Here is a 23,126-nt window from a genome sequence, read left to right as displayed (position 1 = left end):
GGAGATCGACTGCAGGAGGTCGTTCAGCGAGGGTTTCCGGCGCCTCGCTGAACGACCTCCTGCAGTCGATCTCCTGCCGGCGCCATTTTCCGTACGAAAACGATTCGCGGCGGGAAATCGCTCCCTGACCCCCGCTGGACCTCCAGGAACTTTTGGCCAGCTTGTGGGGGGCCTCCTGACCCCCACGAGACTTGCCAAAAGTCCAGCGGGGGTCCGGAAGGACCTCCTGCCGTCCAATCGTGTTCGTCTATGGCCGCCACCATTTTTCGGCGCCATTTTGGAAATGGCGCCAGGCTGAAGACAACAAGATTCAGGAGCAGGAGCCCGTTCCGGACCGCTGCCGTTCCGGACCGCCGCTGGACCCCGCAGGTTATTTAACTCATTTGGGGGGGGTTCGGGAGGGTGGGGGATTTAATTTAAAGGGTCGGGGGTGGGTTTTAGGGGGTTTTAGTGTGCCGGCTCACGATTCTAACGATTTATAACGATAAATCGTTAGAATCTCTATTGTATTGTGTTCCATAACGGTTTAAGACGATATTAAAATTATCGGACGATAATTTTAATCGTCCTAAAACGATTCACATCCCTAGAATCTTGTCTAATACAAACCGCAGAGATCACATCTCCCCCATCTTAAAAAACCTACATTGGCTGCCAATAAACTATAGAATCTTACATAAATCCCTCTCCATAATCCACAAAACGATCCACAAACACCCGTTGGACCTCCAGTTCCCCCTCAAACTCCATTCCTCATCCAGACCCATCAGAGAATCATACAAAGGATCTCTCCATGTGCCTCCTAACAAAACCTCACGCCACACTGCAACCAAAGAACGAGCATTCTCGATAGCAGGACCCACTATCTGGAATAACTTACCGCCGGACCTAAGATGTTTGTAGGAACCCTGCCTACAAACATTTCGGAAAAAACTAAAAACCTGGCTATTTAGCCAAGCTTTCCCTTAATCCTTTCTCTTTCGGAACTCTACTTCTCAAGCCTTCCGGACAACTTACATAGCAAAACTCTTTAATCACAAGGGTTATCCCTCTGTCCTTCTCTTTCTTCTATTCCCAAGTTTGATCTCCTTGTTATATGTAACTTTTTACCTCCTCTAATTATTTTACTGTTAAACAGTTGATAAGAATGTTTACCCCTTTGTTCCATGTAAACCGATTTGATATGACACCCGTCATGAAGGTCGGTATATAAAAAGAATTAAATAAATAAATAAATAAATAAAATGAGATCTAAACGTCCACTTTTTAACTGCCCTTGCAAGAAGAATCCAGGTTTACTACCATGCTCATAAAATTTCAGTTTAGTAAATTTCAAAGCCTTCTTAGCCTTGCCAGTCTCAAAGGACTGCAGCTCCCGCCTAAATTTCTCCAAGGCTTTAAACACTCAAACTGAGCATGTTTTGCTTATGCTGAGATTCAAGGTCACGGATGCATATCATCAACTCCACTTCGGCCTTTTTCCATTCTTTTTGAAAGAAACTAGCAGAACTAATTATTTTCCCCCCAAAAAAGGCCTTGAAAGCTTCCCAGCGGAGAATCTGCATATGATCTTGTTCAGGGCAACAGCCTCTCTAACAGTCATGAAAGCATTTATCTCCCAATAAAGCCATATTGAGTCGCCATCTAAAATTTTTTTGATTTAATGGGCTCAAAACAGAACAGCTCTCACTGGTTGATCAGATAGCGTATATGACATATTGCTATCAACTGTTTTAGACACTAGGATAGGGGAACAAAGGATCGGGTCTACTATACATGTGATGGTGAAGAAAGTAAAATGTGAAGTCTTTGTCAGTAGGGGCGACTGACGCCAGATGTCGATCGAGTTGAAAGTGGTGATAAGATCTCTAAAGCCCTGTACCGGGGGGGGGGGGGGGGGTGTGGACTTAAGTACTGAGGTTTTATCTCGAACAGAGTCAGGACATATGTTCCAGTCCCCCGTCCCCCCATGCATAAATATTCAAACCCAAAAGAAGCCAGTGTATCTATAAAGGAACGAAAGACATCAGACTGCTTCACATTAAGGCCATACACATTCACCAGTGGCAGGGAAGAAGAATGTATCAAACAATCTAGGATAACGTACTGCTCTTCAGTATCAGTCTGAGAGTGATGAACTACTAATGTATACACCTCTACTCTAAAGTAGTATAAGAGGAGTAGAAAATCTGCCCCACCCAACCAGTTTTAAGTTTTTCATGTTCCTGATTCATGAGGTGTGTCTCTTGCAACATTAAAATATGAACCTGATGTCTCTTAGCAAATTGGAGGATCCACTTCCTCTTGATTGGGGAAGAAATCCCTCTAACATTTAAAGAGACACAAGTGAAAGCCATTACTGACAGAGAAAAATATAATCCCAGAAAACAATGACCATGGTCAGGGGCACTGGCCAGAAAATACAAGAGCTGTTTTGCCATATAGAACTCATCGATGCAATCCAAAAGAAAAAGAAATATTTAGAAAACCCCAAGAATGATTTTAAAAAAAGAATACCATGAGGACCTTCTCAGTCCTCTGCCATCCAGAGACCCACTGCATTAATATAGAAAATACTACACCACATACCCCACCTATTAAAAGGAACAAAAATAAACCGGACATCCATGTAAAATACCTTAGTGCCTCGCTAGAAATTAGCAACCCTCCCAGTAAAACCCCGTTCTCCCACCCCATTACCCCCAAAATCCCCAATAAAACCAAAGAGCCCAAACTCTCCTGGGTGGGAACATAGTTGAGACCCAGGAGGAGAGCCCACTCTAGTGAACAATCCCTCCTCCCTTTTTCAACAAACCCCTTTACAGCAAATAGCCTGTAATCCCCCCAAAAACCCTAAAACAATGTGCATGGGGAAAGAGAGACAGCATAGCTCAAGAAAGGGGTACCAACAAGAGGAGCCCAAATAAACGATGGGATACAGGAAGGAAAAGGAAATATGTCTGTGTCTCCAAGGGAAAAGTTTGAACCCCAAAGAACTGAATATCTCAATACGCATAGGCAACCGTGAGTCCCCCATAGCCCATATCTTACCCTTCCCCACTACCCTAAGCCTAAATACAATCCAGTGGGAGCACTGAGAGGAGAGGATTACCTTGCTGGTGGCTGAAAGGAATCAGTAAGTTTTTGCTTGGGAAATTTTCTTTTTCTTTTTTTTTTAAAGTATTTGGGCGAAGTTAACTATTTGGGAATATTAATTAGTGTGTTTGTGTTTTTAATAGTCTGTAAGGCAGCTAATAAGCAGAAATTAGTGTTTGTATATTAAAAACAAAAAAAAAAGTAGCCAGAAGCTAGAAATAAGCTAGGAGCAGTATTTCTCACAGGACAAGCAGGATGGTAGTCCTCACGTATGGGTGACATCACAGGATGGAGCCCTGTACGGAAAACTTTTCTGTCAGTTTCTACAAAGCTTTGACTGACACTGGCACACTGAGTGCACTGAGCATACTCAGCCTGCAATTATCCCTGTGACCACAGGTGTCTCCCTCAGTCTTCTTTTTTCCGCTCTGCCGTAAGCATAGCGGTTAGGAGCTCTGTGAGAAATTCTAACATTTTTTCCTCGTGGAAACACTTGAACTTTTACTTCACAAACACTTTTTCCCTGCAAAGGTCTCCCTTCGCGTACATTTATTTGACGCTCGGTGAGTACTATGCCCTGTTTTTCGGTCAGTTCCTATCACCTCCCTGGCCTGCCAACCGACTGCGGCCTTCCCTCCCTATCAGGTCTATCCAGTAACGAGCGGTAGGAAGAGCTGTGTTAGTGCCCGGCGCACCCGCGGTTGCCGCACGCACAGTGCAGCTCACCTACCGCTCGATCCTGTATGTAAATAGCTTGCAAATGCAAGCTGCATCTAAGAAGCGTCCGTGAAGCGTTAGGCCCGCGCAACCCATTTTACTGTATAGAGCGCCTATACAGTATCCTGGGTGCGCGGGCCTAACGCTTCACGGCCACGCTGGTATCTGTCATTTCAAACGTCATTTGAAATGACAAATACCAGGAAGTCGGGATTGCCAGTCCCCTCTCCCCTCCTCCCGAAGCAGGGCACGAAAAGCAGCCTTGCTCCGGGAGGAGGGAAGAAGGGACTGGCAGTACGAAGCGGTGAAGCGACTTACTTTTTGCAGCCCCCTCCGGACATCGGACGACCTCTCCTGCCTCCAGCTGCTCACGAAGATGGACGCCTGCACGGCCGCTAAAGACATGACGTCATGACGTTTGGCGTCACGGCATGTGATGTCACGTCTTCAGCGGCCGTGCAGGCGTCCATCTTCGCGAGCAGCTGGAGGCAGGAGAGGTCCGATGTCCGGAGGGGGGTGCAAAAAGTAAGTCGCTTCGCCGCTTTACACTGCCAGTCCCTTCTTCCCTCCTCCCGGAGCAAGGCTGCTTTTCGCACCCTGCTTCGGGAGGAGGGGAGAGGGGACTGGCACGGGGGAAGCCACGATGTCTTGAGGGGGGCTGCAAAAGTAAGTCGCCGAGCGTAGGATTGCCCGTCCTCTCCCCTCTCTCTCTTGCAACTTTTTTTTTCGCTTTTTTTTTTTGCTTCGGGAGGAGGGGAGAGGACTGGGGCTGCCCCGGAGACCAGCATCCATGGACGCGGCCAGGGCGGGTGAGCGGGGGCTGGGGGAAAGCTTGCTGCCTACCCTTACCCCTGCCTCTAACGCAGGGGTAAGGGTAGGCGGTAAGTTAGCAGGTTAAACGCGCGGCAAAACGGCAGGGTAAAATAGCGATAGTCGGGGCGCGGGTTACTGGAAGCTAGGGAATAGCTAATTCGCTCATTTACATGCAATATACATGCCGCGTGCAGAAGGGGTTGCCCGGGGATTTTAGGACCTGGTAAGGGTAGGTTAAAGGGGGTTGTGGATCGCAGGAAGGGCTAACGCGGCCGGAAAGTGAGCAGAACGCGAGTTAGGAGCGGGGTAAATGCGTCCGCACTTTACCGGACCTGTTTGTTTTCAGTTAGCCACACATAGCCTGCGATTGTCCTTCTGTAACACTCTGCCTGTTTATTAGAGCTAGTGGGACAGGGACTTCCACGGTTTCTGTTGCTGCCAGGGCCACTTCGATTTCAGGTCCTTCGATTTCCTCGGTACCCTCGCGTAGTTGATGCCCCCATCGCTACTGTCTGTACCCCCTTTTAGACCGTCCTGGATTCTTCGATACCATCGGTACCCCTCCCCCTGTGTTACACTGATGCCATCAGTCCCTGCATCGTTTCTGTCAGTGCCATCCATGTTTTTCATCCATGGCACTGATTTTTCCTTGGGTTTCATTGGTGCCATCATTGCCCAGATGCATGCCATCGATACACACCTTTGTGTCGTCGGTGCCAACCATGCCCGGGTTGATGCTATCGTTGCCCAGGGCACTTCCATCGATGCCATCGTCAATTCCATTGATAGCATCCATGCCCGGGTCGATTCCATCGGTGGCATCCATGCCTGGGTCGATGCCCGGGTCGGTGGCATCGAAGTTTCTATCAATGCGGTCATCGACTCCATCGATGCCGGTATCATTTTTCCGATGCCAACAATGTTTTTTCGATTATTCGATGCCACATCATTTCCATAGATACCTACGCCGATGCCGTCAGTACTTCCATCACTGTTATCATTGCTCTGCCCGGGTCATTGACGTTTTTCATATATTTTTGACGATACCCTCGAGGCCCCTTCGGCCGCCATCAACACCGTCAGTACCGACATAGCACCTCCACGTAATGCCCTCACCTAAACACAGTGCTCTATTAGCCTATGACATTACATAGTGCCAGGAGCAGTGCAGGCATGCTGACAGTCCGTCATCATTCGCCATTCAAGACAGTGAGGGCATCCACCTCGGCGCTGGGAAAAGACCGTGGCACTAATTGTCACTGACACAGTGACCGTCCGCCACCAATGCCATCCAGCACATCGGTGCTATACTTCTCTGTGCTGGAGAATGCCCGGGCCAAGCAACATCGCCACTGTTCCGCACAGTGCTGGCAGTCCTTGGTGCTCCAGAAACACCAGAACGAATTCCAAAGAATTCTGCACTGGCGTCATGAGACATCGAGCCGCTGCGACGAGGGCTGGGTTCATGAGCCAAAAATGTCTCCCCTGTTCCCGAGGCGTGCCTCACCGACATCGATGCGGGATTGTGACCCTCCACAAATTACTGTGGTAGCGCCAGTCACGCCCAGCCTGTCTTCTCTATACCTGCACTACCATACCAGGTTTCAGAGTTGAGACTGACGTCTACGTCCAACAGGCTATCCCTCGATGACTCCTGAAATCCACGGAGCCAGCAATCTTCACCGGCTCGTCCTTCGGCGATCCACGTCGGATGGTAAGTACTCTAATCCCGCTTCTGCGGCATTCCCATTGAGATGTGTTCTCTAATTCGGGCCACATGGTTCGAAAAGTTCTAGGTCATCTACCTTCCAAGAACCGTATTAGTGTCACAAATCGCTATTGCCAGCTATGTCAGCCACAATACCAAGAGAACCTCTCTATCATTTCTTTGGGATTGCATCAGGACATCCTCCCGTTTTCAGCAACGGGACTCTGTACTGATTAATACTCTGGCTTCTGGTTCTTAATTCAGAACCGAAGTTCCAGATGCATTCGCTGATCTGCTAAACATGAGATCCAGCAAATACTACCTCAGGTGCAAGTCCACCTCGAAGCCTGACGACGGGTCTCGATGTTTCTTTGTATAGCACACAGAAATGCGGGTAAGACTTTACCGCTCACGCTCCCGTGGGAGGTTACATGATATCCAGATTTCATCAGCCCCGCCAGTTGGACACCTCCGGGTCTCCCAACTTGCCGGATATCAGAGCGGCCACCCCACTTTGTACCAAGGTTCACGGTACACTCCCCCAGACGCTACAAAGCGCAGGAGGGAAGGGGTTGGGGAGTTTTAATTACACTATTCTTTCTTTCAACAGAAAGTAGTTACTCTCTGCCCATCCTGGACCTCAGAAATACCAACTTTCTTCAGAAGGCACAGGTAAAATGGTATCTCTCGTCACCATGCTTCCATATCACAGTAAGTACATTACCTCTAATCTTTCTATGTGCTTCCTGGTGAGTCAACAATATTACAATCCCAAGCTCTGCCGGTTGCACCAGCTTCGGAAACTGGGGTATTTTATTGAATCACTATCAGTGACTGCTGTTTCTCCACGGAGTGCAACATCATTCAAGCTTTTCCTTGCATGGACAGCTGCATAACTACAGTCAGTCCACGCAAGGAGCTCTAACTTCTTCATGACGCACTATAAATTTACTATCTGGGATTACTGTCACTGCCATAAATCCCTTATACAACACTTCTGGACACCACAGTCACAATGACCTTCCTGTCCAGCAACCACGCAGACATTCTAATAAACATGTCCCTCGTGCGTATTCCATAACCTCAGCTCCTCAATTCTTCGTTGTTTGGCCATGGGGTTTTTTCACTATGCACTTTCCTCATACATCCAAAACTGCTATGGGTTAGATTCAGTGAAATTCCATTATCAGTGGGTCTAAGCTGTTCAACCACTTTCGTCCCTCATCCATATTGCAGATCTAGAACCAAAACCTATTCTGATCCTGCTCATGCTCGCATTTACTCAGGGTTGTAAAATTTGACCTAAAATCTTCTCAACCCAATATGCATCTATTCCGCTCCAGGCACAGTTTCACATGAACTTCCTGGAGCTTGTAGCCATGAGTTATACCCTTATGCCTTCCAGTACTGCCTCTGCAACAAACCTTTGTGCAAACAGACAGATAGCATAGGGACAATGTGCTTTCCAACACACAACCTCTTAGCTGCTCTGCAAGGAAGCTGCGCAGCTCTACCCTTGGCCCTTGCTCACTCCATGCATCCTTGGGCCACTTATCTAAGACACTTACTGAACACACTAGCAGACTTTTTCCTTATAGGTTTCCATCCTCTTGAATGGTCTCGGACTACATGTGTAGCAAGAAAATCTTCTAGTGCTGAGGTCAACCAAACTTGCCCTCTGCATCCGAATCGAACCATACGGTGCACAGATTCTACTCCCTAAACATGTTTCCAATGCATTCCCATCAAGGGCCTCTTAAATGTGTCTCTTCTGCTGCCTCTCATAGCCAGCACTCTTCTAATGCTGAACCGGGACGGGGTTCACTGTTCCTCAGACCCACGTCCTAGCTGAGACCAGTATGCTTCCCATACTTCTCAATCTATCACACCAGTAACCAATTCGCCTTCTCACCAGTCAGTCTCAAATCATAGACTCACTGTTCTCAGGTACTGGTAGTGTCACAAAACCTTCCACACATAAATCCTACCATTCAAAATGGCATGATTTACCACATGACGCATACAAAAGGGTATTACCCTTTTTCTCTTTTCTACACCACTCTTTTCTCTTGCTCCCTCGGATTCTGCTCAGACATCCTCCACATAGATACACCTCTGTTCCAATTGGTGTATCGTTTGGGAGTGGGGATACCCGATTAACGGTAAACCCCTTCTGAGTCAGCTTACCATGGATTATCCACTGATCAAGCCGCCTCTATTTTCACTAGTCACGGAATAGAACCTATATTTCGTGCTTATAAGTCTCATACGTTCTCTGTTCGAGCCTTTCCATTCCTCTCATTTCACAGTTTGGCACGGGAAATTCTTTTCCTCATAAACGTCACTTCTGCCAACAGGGTCAGTGAGTTACACACCTTGTTACATACTCATCCGACCCTGCGTTCCTCCGTGACTGAGTGGTTTTACGTATTCAACTTCATATCCTTCTTAAGGTAGACGTTGCATCTCACCTTACTCAGAATATACTCTGCCCATTTTTCCCAACACCTCTCTCTCACCAAAGCGAGAGGGTTTTTCCACTCCTTGGACAGTAATAGTGCACTTGCATTCTATCTAGCTCGCACTACACTCCATAGGAATTCCACCTAACTCTTTCCTTCTGTGGCAAAAGTTAAGTTGCGAGTTCCAGTGGACAAATAGACCTATTTCTCCTAATTGACGTTCTGTATCTCTTTTTCCTACCAGCAAGCAGGCATTTCACTACAACACTGTGTGTGACCACACTCTGTTGCGTCCGTCCCAGCCTCCATAACTTACCTTCGGCCGCTGCTGCTTATACATATTTATCTGGCTGCGACCTGGAGCTCTCTCCATACCCTCGCAGCCATTATTGCTTAGATATGACTAGCTGGTATGCTCCATGTTTGGCCAGTCCGTCTACTCCTTTCGGGTTAACTACCCAACATCCTTCCACATTCCTACTCCCATAGCAACCTAAAACTTAAGTAAGAACTGAACAAATTTGAGATGAAGGCAGCAGTCCAGCAACAAGAGGGGGGGCTTCCCAGTCTTTTGCATCCAGTGTCACATGTATGATTTTTTGCCCGCCGGTGAGAAATTGTACATGTGCATGCGATGCAAAGAGCTCCTGCCTCTCAGAGAATGAGTCTGATCTCTGGAGGCTAGAGTGGCAGACCTGAAAGAGCTGAGGCAGACAGAGAGGTATATAGATGAGACATTTAGGGACATAGCCAAATCCCAACTTCAAACTGGCAGCCCTGGTGCTGCCTTGGAGGAAGAAGGTCTCATGATTGGAGAGGATTAACCTGGTGCAGCAGGAAAGGATCCTGTAGCAAGGACATGCTCTCCATGTGGTGCATTGTCCTTTCGCACAGAGGATGTTTCCCCAAGGCCTACTGCCCAGGAGGGAAGGGTTGGGTCAGCCGTCATAGTTGGTGATTCGATTATTAGGAATGTAGACAGCTGGGTGGCTGGTGGGCGTGAGGATCACCTGTTAAGATGCCTACCTGGTGCGAAGGTGGCGGACCTCACGCGTCACCTAGATAAGATTTTAGGCAGTGCTGGGGAGGAGCCGGCTGTGGAGGTACATATGGGCACCAACGACATAGGAAAATGTGGGAGGGAGATTCTGGAAGCCAAATTTAGGCTCTTAGCTAGAAAGCTTAAATCCAGAATCTCCAGGGTAGCATTCTCTGAAATGCTCTCTGTTCCACATGCGAGACCCCAGAGGCAGGCAGAGCTCCGGAATCTCAATGCGTGGATGAGACTATGTTGCAAGGAAGAGGGATTCAGTTTTGTAAGGAACTGGGAAACCTTTTGGGGAAGGGGGGGTGGGGGGGGAGTCTCCTACGAAGAGATGGGCTCCACCTTAACCAGGGTGGAACCAAACTGCTGGCGCTAACCTTTAAAAAGGAGAGAGAGCAGCTTTTAACTAGAACAAAGGGGAAAGCCGACAGTCACTCAGCAGCGCATGGTTTGGAGGGAGGTATCTTCAAAGGATACTAATGATGATTTAGAATTAGGGTGTTAGGAACGGGTTAGTGGAACAAAAAATAGAAGACCTCGTAGAGGTTCAGGAGTCCCAAGGAACAGTCCAGATCGGTGCAGGCAGCAGACAACAGAACCAAAGCAGCGAGTGACAGGGCAGGCAGCAGACAACAGAACACTGAGAACAGCCAAGCGAAGGGTCCGAAGGCAGGAAGCAAGAAAACAGGTCCAAACAGTCTGGGTCAGATCAGGAAGCAGAGACAAGCAGCAATCCAACAGAGCTCCAGCACAAGCAAGCCTGTGGCCGAGGCACTGCTGTGCTGGAGAGCTCCTCTTAAATGTAGCTTTTTTTCCCACGGTTCCGCTGGCAGCCGATGTCAAAAGGAAGCGGAGTCAACCCGCGATTTGCGTGCTGCTGTGCCGGGTCGGAAGCCGGCGTCGAACAGGGATGCCGGAGTCAACAGGAGTCCTCCTGTAGGTAACTACCTCCCCTGCAAAGTCCCCTTCTCATCTCTCTAGGCCTGGGCTTAAGAGGAAAACGCTGATGAAACTCCTTGAGTAAACGGGGGGGCCTGTATATTATGAGCTGGCTCCCACGTGTTCTCCTCTGGTCCATAGTTCTTCCAGGAAATTAAATATTGTAGTGATCCTTTACTTCTTCTGGAATCCAAGATTTCCTCAACTTCAAATTGTGAATCATTCTCTACAATCAAGGTATTAGGTTTATTTCTTCTAGAGGGCCATGATAAAATTGCAGGTTTGAGTAAAGAAATATGGAAGGCATCGTGAATGCGTAGTGAGGGTGGCAGATGAAGCTTAAATGTAACAGCATTAATCTGCTTCTCGATAGGGAAAGGACCAATAAATCTAGGTGCAAATTTTAAAGAAGGCATACGTATTCGAAGATTCCGCATGCTCAACCACAGAAGATCTCCTGCTTGAAGTTGAGGAGTCGCTCTTCTCTCTTTATCTTCTTGAATCTTCATTCTGTGAGCATTTCTCTGTAACAAGACTCGTGTCTCCCTCCATAACCTGGTCATGGAAGAAATGGTTTGATCAACTGCAGGACATGTAGACGAAGTAGACATGGGCAAGGGAAGTCGAGGATGTCTACCAAAAACCACAAAAAAAAGGGGTACTACCAGTGGCCTGAGCCACATGGTTGTTATGAGACATCTCTGCCCATAACAACAAAGATGCCTAATTATCTTGTCGTTGATTGACATAAGATCGGAGGAAAGATTTCAGGGATTGATTCGTTCATTCAGTGAGACCATTGGTTTGTGGATGATAGGCTGAGGAAAATTCAAGTTTAATTTTTAATTTCTTGCAGAATTCCCTTCAAAATCGGACTGTAAATTAAACGCCTCTATCATACACTTAAGAACATAAGAAAATGCCATACTGGGTCAGACCAAGGGTCCATCAAGCCCAGCATCCTGTTTCCAACAGTGGCCAATCCAGGCCACAAGAACCTGGCAAGTACCCAAAAACTAAGTCTATTCCATGTAACCATTGCTAATGGCAGTGGCTATTCTCTAAGTGAACTTAATAGCAGGTAATGGACTTCTCCTCCAAGAACTTATCCAATCCTTTTTTAAACACAGCTATACTAACTGCACGAACCACATTCTCTGGCAACAAATTCCAGAGTTTAATTGTGCGTTGAGTAAAAAAGAACTTTCTCCGATTAGTTTTAAATGTGCCCCATGCTAACTTCATGGAGTGCCCCTTAGTCTTTCTACTATCCGAAAGAGTAAATAACCGATTCACATCTACCTGTTCTAGACCTCTCATGATTTTAAACACCTCTATCATATCCCCCCTCAGTCGTCTCTTCTCCAAGCTGAAAAGTCCTAACCTCTTTAGTCTTTCCTCATAGGGGAGTTGTTCCATTCCCTTTATCATTTTGGTAGCCCTTCTCTGTACACGATACTGATAGGCAACCCATGGAAACGAAAAATGTGTTGTAGAAATAACTGAGCTAACTCTGCGCCAGAGGGTAGCCCAAGGAGAGGAATGAAATGGGCCATTCTGGAAAAACAATCTACCACTACCCATATGACAGTGTTGTTTTCCGAGGGTGACAAATTGGTGGCTATATAAGTCCATGGTTTAGTAGGAATGGGTAGGGGCTGTAGTAATCCCAAGGTCTTCTGATGAGGAGTCTTCTGGGCCGCACAAACAGAACATGACTCCACATAAGCTTTGATGTCCTTTCTCCATTGGGGCCACCTCGAATGCCGTGAGACAAGATTCCTGGTGAGTGGAACTCCCGAATGCCCTGCTAATTGCGCAATTGGGGCCCAATAGGAGAACTTTCAGTCTCAGACGTTTGGGTACCACTGTTTTGCCTATGGGTACTGTGAAAGTTGTAGCAAGTCTTATTTGAGCTGGATCAATTATGTATCGGGGTGGCTCGGGCGTGTCATCAAGATTGAAGCTTCTTGATAGGGCATCTGCCTGAAGATTCTTTTGTGCAGGTTGAAAATGAAGGTTAAAATTGAATCTACTGAAAAAAGTGCCCAACGAGCCTGCCGAGGATTAAAGTGTAGAGCCTTCGCAAGGTAAGCTAGCATGGGATCTTCTTAGTGTTTGGGTAATTGCCAGGTTCTTGTGGCCTGGTTTGGCCTCTGTTGGAAACAGGATGCTGGGCTTGATGACCCTTGGTCTGACCCAGCATGGCAGTTTATGTTCTTATGTCTGGCTCCTTCTAAAAGATGTCGCCATTCTTCGAATGCAGATTTTATTGCCAAGATTTCCCAGTCTCCAATCATATAATTCTTTTCTGCTGGAGAAAATTTTTTTGAAAAGAAGGCACATGTCATTAACTTCCCAGTATCTGCTGGTTGTAGCAAAACAGCTCCAACGCCCACGGCTGAAGCATCTACTTCCAGAGTAAAAGGTTTATTTGGATCAGGATGTCTTAAACACGGATCCTTAATAAATTCCTTCTTCAAGCTTGGAAGGTATGAATGGCCTCGTCCAGCCAATTCTGAATGGGAGCTCCTTTCTTAGTTAGAGCAGTGAGCGGGGCCACCAATGTGGAAAAATCTGAAATAAATTGTCTTAGTAATTAGAAAATCCCAAAAATCTTTGTAAGACTTTCAGTCCTACCGGTTGCGGCCATTCCAAGATGACTTTAAGTTTATCTGGATCCATAGATAATCCTTTACTGGAGATAATATACCCCAAGAATGGTAGTTGCTCCTTATGAAATAAATATTTCTCTAATTTAGTATAAAGTTTATTTTCCCAGATACGCTAGAGTACTTGTCGCACATGATCCCGGTGTTGTTCTTCAGTTCTAGAAAATATTAATATATCATCCAGATAAACAATGATGTGGGTGGGAATAAAGAAGATCTCGGAATATATCGTTGATCATAGCTTGAAATATAGCAGGAGCATTACAAAGTCCAAACGGCATTACCATGTTTTCGTAATGTCCATCTTGTGTGTTGAAGGCCGTTTTCCATTCATCTCCCTCCCGAATTCGAATCAAATTATAAGCCCCTCTTAAATCTATCTTGGTAAAAACTTGGGCTCCTTTAATCGATCAAATAGCTCAGAAATAAGCGGAATGGGGTATTGATTTTTCTTGGTGATATTATTTAATCCTCTGTAATCAATACATGGTCGTAAAGATCCACCCTTCTTTTTAACAAAAAAAAAAATCCGGCTCCGGCTGGTGAGGAGGATAGTCTGATGAATCCTCGCACCAAATTCTCCTGAATATACTGTATCATGGCTTCAGATTTGGGTTCAGACAAGGTGTAAACCCTCCCCCTAGGAGGAGTTTTTCCAGGAAGAATATCAATGCCACAACCATAGTCCCAGTGAGGTGGTAAAGATTCTGCTTGTTGCTGGCTAAAAACATCAGAAAATTCTCTGTAGGGTGTGAGGATACTTGCTGACAAATTCACAGAATTGATCTGGCAGGTTTTGAGTTGCTTTAAGCAATTCTGAAAACAAAATGGGCTCCAACTGGCCAGCTATAGAGAGGCCCAATCCAGACGAGGTTGGTGTAGTCTTAACCAGGGTAGGCCTAAGATGACCTGATTGACGAAGGAGGGAAGTACATATAATTGAATAAACTCTTGGTATAAGATTCCTGAGTTCATCCTAATAGGTTTAGTAATATAGGAGATTTGGATTCCTAGTGGTTGTCCAGATACAGAAGTAATCGATAGAGGTGTTTGTAATGGTTCTGTAGGAATATGATGAATTCTTACCAAATCTTCTTCTGTGAAGTTGCCGGCTGCCCCTGAGACTATAAAGGCCTGGAGCTGAATAGCCTCTTCCTCCAATGAGATGGTAACTGGAATTAATATCTGAGGAGAGGGAATGGCAGGGACCTAGGGAGGCCTCTCCTATCGACCTAGGTCCGAGAGTTTCCCAGCTTGTAAGGGCATCTATTAGCGAAATGTCCAGCTCTAGTACAATACAGACAGAGGTTTCTCATTCTCCTATGTTGTCGTTCTTCTGGAGAAAGTCGAAATCTGTCAATCTGCATAGGTTTTACTGGCCTGGGTATCAAAATAAATTGTCAAATTGCAGTGAGCCTGTCTTCTCCCCAACAGAGTTCCAAGGGTAAATATACCCCTTCATATAATCATTCTGATCACGCATAAACGTTTGCATCTTAGTTTCCCTTGTCTCATTCTTAAATTTATCTAATTGGATCTGTAATTGTTCAATCTGTTTTTCTATCACATCCTTTTGTGAAGTTTCCTGTAAGGATTTTAATTGTATCTCTAATTCATTCTGTATTGGTCCCAAAGTATGTTGTATTTTTTCTACTATTAAAACCATTAAATCATACGAACATTTGTTCGACACTGCATTCCATTTGGAAACAAAATCTTCTTGATCAAATAATAAGGGTTCCTTAATTACTCGCAAACCCCTTGGAATTCTCTTTATTTTGCAATATTCTGACAAAAAGGCTGCATGTAATTCCATGCGAATCAATTTCTTACTCAAACCAGTATAACTCTCCAAATTCCCAACCTCCACCACTGGCGGTGTTGTGTTGAACAAACTAAACTTTGATATGATGGATGATGCTGTCTGTTCTGAAAAAGTAAAAAAACTCATCCATCATTTCAGTTTCCTTACCAATAACAAATATAAAAACTAAACAATGATATACAATAATTATGTTTGAAGCCGGAACCCCTTATACAATAAGGTAACCACAATGGTCAAATATACACATACATGTGAGGGTAAATTTAAACAGGTATTATCATTGTATCACATATATCAAACAATATACCCATATCACGTTTTCGCAACAGTTTTATTACTCAATTTTTTAAAACAAACAAAAAAAATCATAATTTACATAGCTTATACAGTACATCTCAACCATTCATTCACACACTCATACCAAACAATATCAACATTAACTGACATAACATACTGCACAATTTTAAAATACAAAGTAATGTAAATACAAAGTAATGTAAGACATTGATAAGACAGGCTAAGAGAGAATTTGAAAAGAAGCTTGCTGTAGAGGCAGAAACTCACAGAAAAAACTTTTTTAAATATATCAGAAGCAGAAAGCCTGTGAAGGAGTCTGTTGGACCGTTGGATGATCGAGGGGTTAAAGGGGCACTTAGAGAAGATAAGGCCATCACAGAAAGATTAAATGATTTCTTTTCTTCGGTGTTTACTGAAGAGAATGTTGGGGAGGTACCCGTACCAGAGAAGGTTTTTATGGGTAATGATTCAGATGGACTGAGCCAAATCATGGTGAACCTAGAAGATGTGGTAGGCCAGATTGACAAACTGAAGAGTAGAAATCACCTGGACCAGATGGTATACACTCCAGGGTTTTGAAGGAACTCAAAAATGAAATTTCAGACCTATTAGTAAAAATTTGTAACCTATCATTAAAATCATCTATTGTACCTGAAGACAGGAGGGTGGCTAATGTAACCCCAATATTTAAAAAGGGCTCCAGGGGCAATCCCGGGAAACTACAGACCAGTTAGCCTGACTTCAGTGCCAGGAAAAATAGTGGAAAATGTTCTAAATATCAAAATCACAAAACATATAGAAAGACATGGTTTAATGGAACAAAGTCAGCATGGCTTTACCCAAAGAAAGTCTTGCCTCACAAATCTGCTTCACTTTTTTGAAGGAATTAATAAACATGTAGATAAAGGTGAACCGGTAGATGTAGTGTATTTGGATTTTCAGAAGGCATTTGACAAAGTTCCTCATGAGAGGCTTCTAGGAAAAGTAAAAAGTCATGGGATAGGTGCGATGTCCTTTCGTGGATTACAAACTGGCTAAAAGACAGGAAACAGAGTAGGATTAAATGGACAATTTTCTCAGTGGAAGGGAGTGGGTAGTGGAATGCCTCAGGGATCTGTATTGGAACTCGTACTTTTCAATATATTTATAAATGATCTGGAAAGAAATACGACAAGTAAAGGTAATCAGATTTGCAGATGATACAAAATTGTTCAGAGTAGTTAAATCACAAGCAGATTGTGATAAATTGCAGGAAGACCTTGTGAGACTGGAAAATTGGGCATTGAAATGGCAGATGAAATTTAATGTGGATAAGTGCAAGGTGATGCATATAGGTAAAAATAACTCATGAAATAGTTACACAATGTTAGGTTCCATATTAGGAGCCTACCACCCAAGAAAGAGATCATCGGTTCAGTGTGCTGCGGCAGTCAAAAAAGCAAACAGAATGTTGAGAATTATTAGAGAATGATGAATAAAACGGAAAATGTCTTAATGCCTCTGTATCGCTCCATGGTGAGACTGCACCTTGAATACTGTGTACATTTCTGGTCGCCGCATCTCAAAAAAGATAAAGTTGTGATGAAGAAGGGTGACCAAAATGATAAAGGGAATGGAACAGCTCCTCTATGAGGAAAGACTAAAGAGGCTAGGACTTTTCAGCTTGGAGAAGAGATAGCTGAGGGGGGGATATGATAGAGGTGTTTAAAATCATGAGAGGTCTAGAACGGGTAAATGTGAATCGGTTATTTACTCTTTCGGATAATAGACTAGGGGGCACTCCATGAAGTTAGGATGTGGCACATTTAAAACTAATCTGAGAAAGTGTTTTCACTCAACGCACAATTAAATTCTGGGATTTTTTGCCAGAGGATGTGGTTAGTGCAGTTTGTGTAGCTTTGTTTAAAAAAGGATTGGATAAGTTCTTGGAGGAGAAGTCCATTACCTGCTATTAATTAAGTTGACTTAGAAAATAGCCATTGCTATTACTAGCAACAATAACATGGAATAGACTTAGTTTTTGGGTACTTGCCAGGTTCTTGGGACCTGGATTGGCCACTCTTGGAAACAGGATGCTGGGCTTGATGGACCCTTGGTCTGACCCAGTATGGTATGTTCTTATGTTCTCATATTCTCCCAAATGCACACCAGGAAGACAAAAAGAACCAGCGCCATAACATGAGTGCCTGTATACTTAGGAAAGAAAAAACGGAAGGAAACATGGATAACCATGTTATGAAAGGCTTACCAGAAGCCAAAGCTAGTGTAAGAGAGAAAAACAAGTGTGTTGCCAAAGTAACGGCAAAAAGACAGAGAGAGAAAGAAAAGTGGCCCCGAGAAATAATACATACATAAGCAACTATATATTGCATATTACTGAAAAACAAAAAAAGAACAAAACCAATAGCCAATTTGGCCCAGATCAATGCCCAGTAATCTAAAAAATTAACAAAGAGCTGGCCTTGAGCTAGAGTCAAAACATTAGTCACTGGCCCATAATGGGAACGATCTTCGAATGGCACCAAAACAGCCTGGATCGCTGGGTAAATCAATCACTCTCGCTGAGAAGAAGAAAAGAAAAACAGGACGAAAACGAGACCGGGGACAAAAACACTGGTCCAAGAGGAATAGGAAAAAAACAGTCCAAAGAAAATCAATTCTCCAGAAAAAAAAAGCTAGAGGAAAAGAAAAGCCAACGGAACAGCTTGAGAAACGCAAAGCCTGCAGTGCATCCAGATCCAAACAATGAAAGAAAAGCCCAAAGTCACACCCATTCCTTGAGGTGGATCAGGAAGAAACTCAGAAGAAGCCCGAAGCTTTAGTCAGGCGATGCATGATCCTCCCAAGCTGTTTGTATTTCTCCGCAGAAGAGACATCATTGAATATAATCAGCTTGCCATTCACAGTCACTCATAATTTAGCCAGATACAGCATGGCATATTTTATGCTCCTTTTTTGAAGCTCCCGCTTGACTCCTGCGAAGGTAAGTTATTTCTTCTGTAGTTCTGCTGAAAAGTCAGGGAAAATCATGACGCGGTTCCCCTGATATTTCAAAGTCTTGGCCTCTTGTGCAGCATTAAGGGCAAGCCACTTATCGTTAAAATTATGAAAGTTAAGAATAATTGCACGTGGGCAACCTCCCAGAGCGGGAGTAAGTATGTGATGAGCCCGGTCATTCTTAAATGCGCCATGTTTCGTTGATATCTGCAGCAAGTCGGGAAGTCATTTTGAGAAAAACCTTACCCCGAATGTTGCAGCATCGCAATCTATTTTCAAGATTGTTCATTTTGTTCATATCCATGGTAATGTTCCTGTCTAATTTATTGATCTTGGCTCTAGCCGAGGTCAACACTAGCTTCAGATCCTTGAGCTTAGAGTCAGTTATCTCTAGATGTTCAGTATTGTCCTGTCCGGACTGAACTAGTTGTGCCACTTTGTCCACGATAGTCTTGTTACGAGAATCCAACTTAGAGGAGATTTTATCCACAAAAGTCTCCATAAGGGACCGAATGTAATCTGTATCCGGATCATCCCTTGTATGGGCAAAACTCAGTTCTTCCTCCTCTGAGGCAGAGTCCTCCATGCCAGCCGCCGCTAAGGGCTCTGTAGATCAATCCTGCTGCAAAGATAATATTCTCGTAATGATAGTGTCATTTTGTGAATAGTACAGGGACTGGAACAAAGATGCAAACTGCAATCTCACATAAGCTACCCTCAGGATCATCCGAAGGTTTGATGTGCTAGATACATTTATATTTCTCTTCCTTCACTTCCTTGGTAGCAATGTCAGCAAGAGGAGTTTATACAGGTCCTCTAAACAGCAGTACATAGTTAATAAAGAGTGGTAACTTTGCACTAAAACAAACTAACTTTAATATAATTACAAAATGTTTTTGATCAATTGAGTCAGTTAAAATAATTTATTCTAACATAATCAACTTATACAAAATCTCAAAATCAGACAAAATAATATATAAAATTAAAAATCCATTTATTCCATCCGAACCCCTACAGTAAATCAAAACGTATTAACCCTCAAACAAAATTATATAATTCAACTAAACTAACACATTATCTATTAACCACTATTCTTTTGATCATATAACGGTTCAAAGCCTTTATTTGAATGATGCACTTCTTAGATTAAACAAACAGCCCCTACAGACTGTTTTGCTCCGTAGGAGCTTCATCAGGGGATCTTTTCAAGAATTTTTTCACACTGATTTGTGCACAGATATCACTGATGTCAGTCCAGGTATAGTGACCAAAATAAACATATACAAATTACACATGGGAGGGGGGGGGGGGGCTTAAAAACCTTAAACAATTTAATCTTCAAAAGTTTACCAATCAAAATATAATAGTTAACAAAAATACAAAAAAAAAATTTAGACACCCTTAGTTAACCCTTAAAATCAATTTTGTAATATTTTTATGGTTGTAGTGAAGTGTTATGAGATTTTGAAGACTCCATGTATAAATTCGACAAGCCTGAAAAGATATCAATGTTAAAGGGTGGGATATGAATTTAAATGAATACAGTTTATTATTATAAATCTAAGTATTCAAAATATGTAAAATGGAATTGATTTTAAGAGTTAGCTAAGGGTATCTAAGATCTCGTTTTGACTAAACATTTTTGTTTTGATTAAAAAAAAAAAGGTTTGAGGGTTACATTGTTTTATTTTGTTTGACTGTTTTAAAGTTTTTGTACTTTGTTTCCTTTTGATTTAATTGTAATTTGTATATGCTTGCTTTTAAAATATTTCTGTTTATTTTGGCCACTCTGCACTTGGATTGACATCAGTGATAGCTGTGCAATAATCAGTGTGTAAAAATTCTTAAAAAGATACCCTGATGAAGGCTCCTGTGGAGCGAAAAAGTATGTAGGGGTTATTTGTTTAATTTATTAATAAGTATATTAGTCAAATAATAAAGGATTTGCACTCTTATATAATCAAAAGAATATTGGCTGGTAGGCACTGATGTGTGTGATTAGTGGAATTATGTAATTTTTGTTTGAGAGGTATTTGATCAATGTTTTAATTTTTTGGCATATGTGTTTGATATTTTGACATATGGTATTTTGATTTATTGTGGGTGTGGAATAAATGGATTAATTTTTAATTGTGTTTATTTTGGCTGTTTTACTACATCTGAGATTTTATATGAGTTTATATGTTAAGATAAATTATTTCTTCATGTTGGGGTCAGTTACATTTGTTAGTTTTCTAAGTTTTAGTTCAAGGTTACCATTCTTTACTATTTAGGTGAAGAGTTCTCCATTTGACTGAGATCCAGAATGGAATCTGCCTTTTGAGCTCTTCAGTGTCTGCTTTTATAGTAAGGTTGAGGTGAGGTGCTTTTTGACTTCACCTCTCTCCCAAGGCCCTGAACCTATCAACTTCACGATGTAGTCAGGAAATCCGAACCGTGAAATCTTTAAACTGTGTGAAGCAATACTCTTGAGTGTTCTGTTTTCAGTTTTCATGAGTTAATTTTGAAGTTAATTGTCTGTTTGCTAACTGCAGTTTTAGCAATCATCATATTGGAATGAAAATTCATTAAAATATATTTGTACAATTTTTTGTTTCTATAAAAGCAGGGAACACACATCAGTCAGTTAATCGCAGACAAAGCTGGAAAGGTTCAAAAGAATCCTTGGTTCCTCCTCGACATGGCCCTCCACTGTCAGAAGGTTCAGTATTCCGTTCAGAAAGTCCCAACTCTCAAACAGAACTGGGACGGCCCTTATCAGGATCAGGTGTAGCAGCGTTTGCTCAGGCTCATCCTAGCAATGGACAGAGAGTGAACCCACCTCCTCCACCACAAGTAAGAAGTGTTACTCCCCCTCCTCCTCCCCCTAGAGGGCAGACTCCACCACCAAGAGGAACAACTCCACCTCCTCCTTCCTGGGACTCAAACTCTCAGACTAAACGTTATTCCGGCAGCATGGAATATATGATTTCTCGTATTTCTCCAGTTCCTGCAGGAACATGGCCAGATGGCTACCCACCTCCTGCCGTGAATCCTGTTGTGCAGGGGCAAAGGACGATTACTCCTGTGCCTGTCGGCAGACAGCCAATCATCATGCATAGTTCTGCTAACAACAAATTTAGCTTCTCATCAGCAAGAGCTAGTTTGCAGAATGGCAGCAATGGGACAGATTTCATGGTTCATCAGAATGCTATAACCAGTAATGCCATGAGTCGCCAGCCTCTGCCTCCATACCACATGAGCGCAACTAACAGACAAAGTCCCACAGCTTTGCAGATGCAAGCAGGAGGGCCTGTTACTGCCTCTGCATATACAAATGGCAACCTCCCCCAGGCCATGATGGTACCCAACAGAAACAGTCACAACATGGAGCTATACAGTGTTAGTATACCTGGGATGCCGACATCCTGGCCACAGGCTTCATCTGCTCTTCCTCAGCCAGCCACTGGCAGTGGGCATGAAACGCCTGCCTGGCAAGTAAACATTCCTGTGAGGTCAAATTCTTTCAACACCCCTCTTGGAACATGGCAAAGTCATGCCAATAATACTCAGTCTTTGGCTACCACAGTGACTGCTATTACACCAGCTCCCATTCAGCAACCAGTGAAAAGCATGCGGGTACTAAAGCCAGAACTCCAGACTGCTTTAGCACCTACCCACCCTTCTTGGATGCCTCAGCCAGTGCAGTCTGGACAGTTCAGTGATGGGAATCCCACAAATATTGCTGTTATATCACCCTTGACTGAGGCTCCAAATTACCAGGGTCCTCCACCACCCTATCCAAAGCACCTATTACAACAGAACCAATCTGTCCCTCCATATGAGTCTTCAGTTAGACCAGGCAAAGAGGACCAGGCTATTTTACCTACAGTTTCAAGCAGGGAGGAAGAGATTGAAAAGAATTATGATTGTATTGATGGTACAGACAAAGAGAGGAAGCAGATAACAACCTCCCCAGTGCCTGTGAGGAGAAACAAGAGAGATGAAGAACGGAGGGAATCTCGCATTCAGAACTACTCTCCACAGGCGTTCAAATTTTTCATGGAGCAGCACGTGGAGAACATCTTGAAGTCTCACCACCAGCGATTGCATCGGAAAAAACAACTGGAGACCGAGATGATGCGGGTAAAACATTTTTTTATTCCCCTTATTTTTAAACCATACTTAGTTATCTAATCATGCTTCTGTTCTCATTTTAAATCATTGAAGCTATGAAAGGAGATTGTAGTTTTGTTTTGTTTGGGTTGTTTCTGAATCTTTACTATTTATTTGTTAAGTCTTAGGTATATTCTGCAGTTTCCATCTAATAGACCAATGCTGATTACAAAATATCATTCATAATTATAAGTAACACATAGACAAGTTAAAATGGAATATAAACATTAATTGCAATAATCAATAAAGCATAACTGTGCACTATCCTACATGCTTGACATGCTCACCAGTTTGTGCTGGGTTCATATGTTGCAGAACCAACCTAGTCATCGAAATTTAAGTGGTGGTTATGCTTTGCATTACCCACAATGATTCTGGAATATTATCTTCCTCTTTTTTA

The 23,126-nt window shown here is 43.5% G+C and overlaps 1 protein-coding gene across 13 annotated transcripts in view; it reads left to right on the top strand.

The window, feature by feature from the left end:
- Positions 1 to 23,126, top strand: part of LATS1 (large tumor suppressor kinase 1) — a 184,047-nt gene that overhangs the window by 80,639 nt on the left and 80,282 nt on the right. For 12 of the 13 annotated variants that reach the window (XM_029594077.1, XM_029594081.1, XM_029594079.1 and 9 more), the window contains one exon: positions 21,177 to 22,696. In XM_029594077.1, the coding sequence (XP_029449937.1) occupies positions 21,177 to 22,696 (1,520 nt within the window). The remainder of the gene's footprint in view (positions 1 to 21,176; positions 22,697 to 23,126) is intronic. The other variant, XM_029594084.1, reaches the window with a different exon arrangement.

This window comes from Rhinatrema bivittatum, chromosome 3 (assembly GCF_901001135.1).
Source record: "Rhinatrema bivittatum chromosome 3, aRhiBiv1.1, whole genome shotgun sequence".
Lineage (NCBI taxonomy): Eukaryota > Metazoa > Chordata > Amphibia > Gymnophiona > Rhinatrematidae > Rhinatrema > Rhinatrema bivittatum.
The sequence above is the reverse complement of the archived record's forward strand: the minus strand, read 5'-3'. Positions and strand labels throughout refer to the sequence as shown.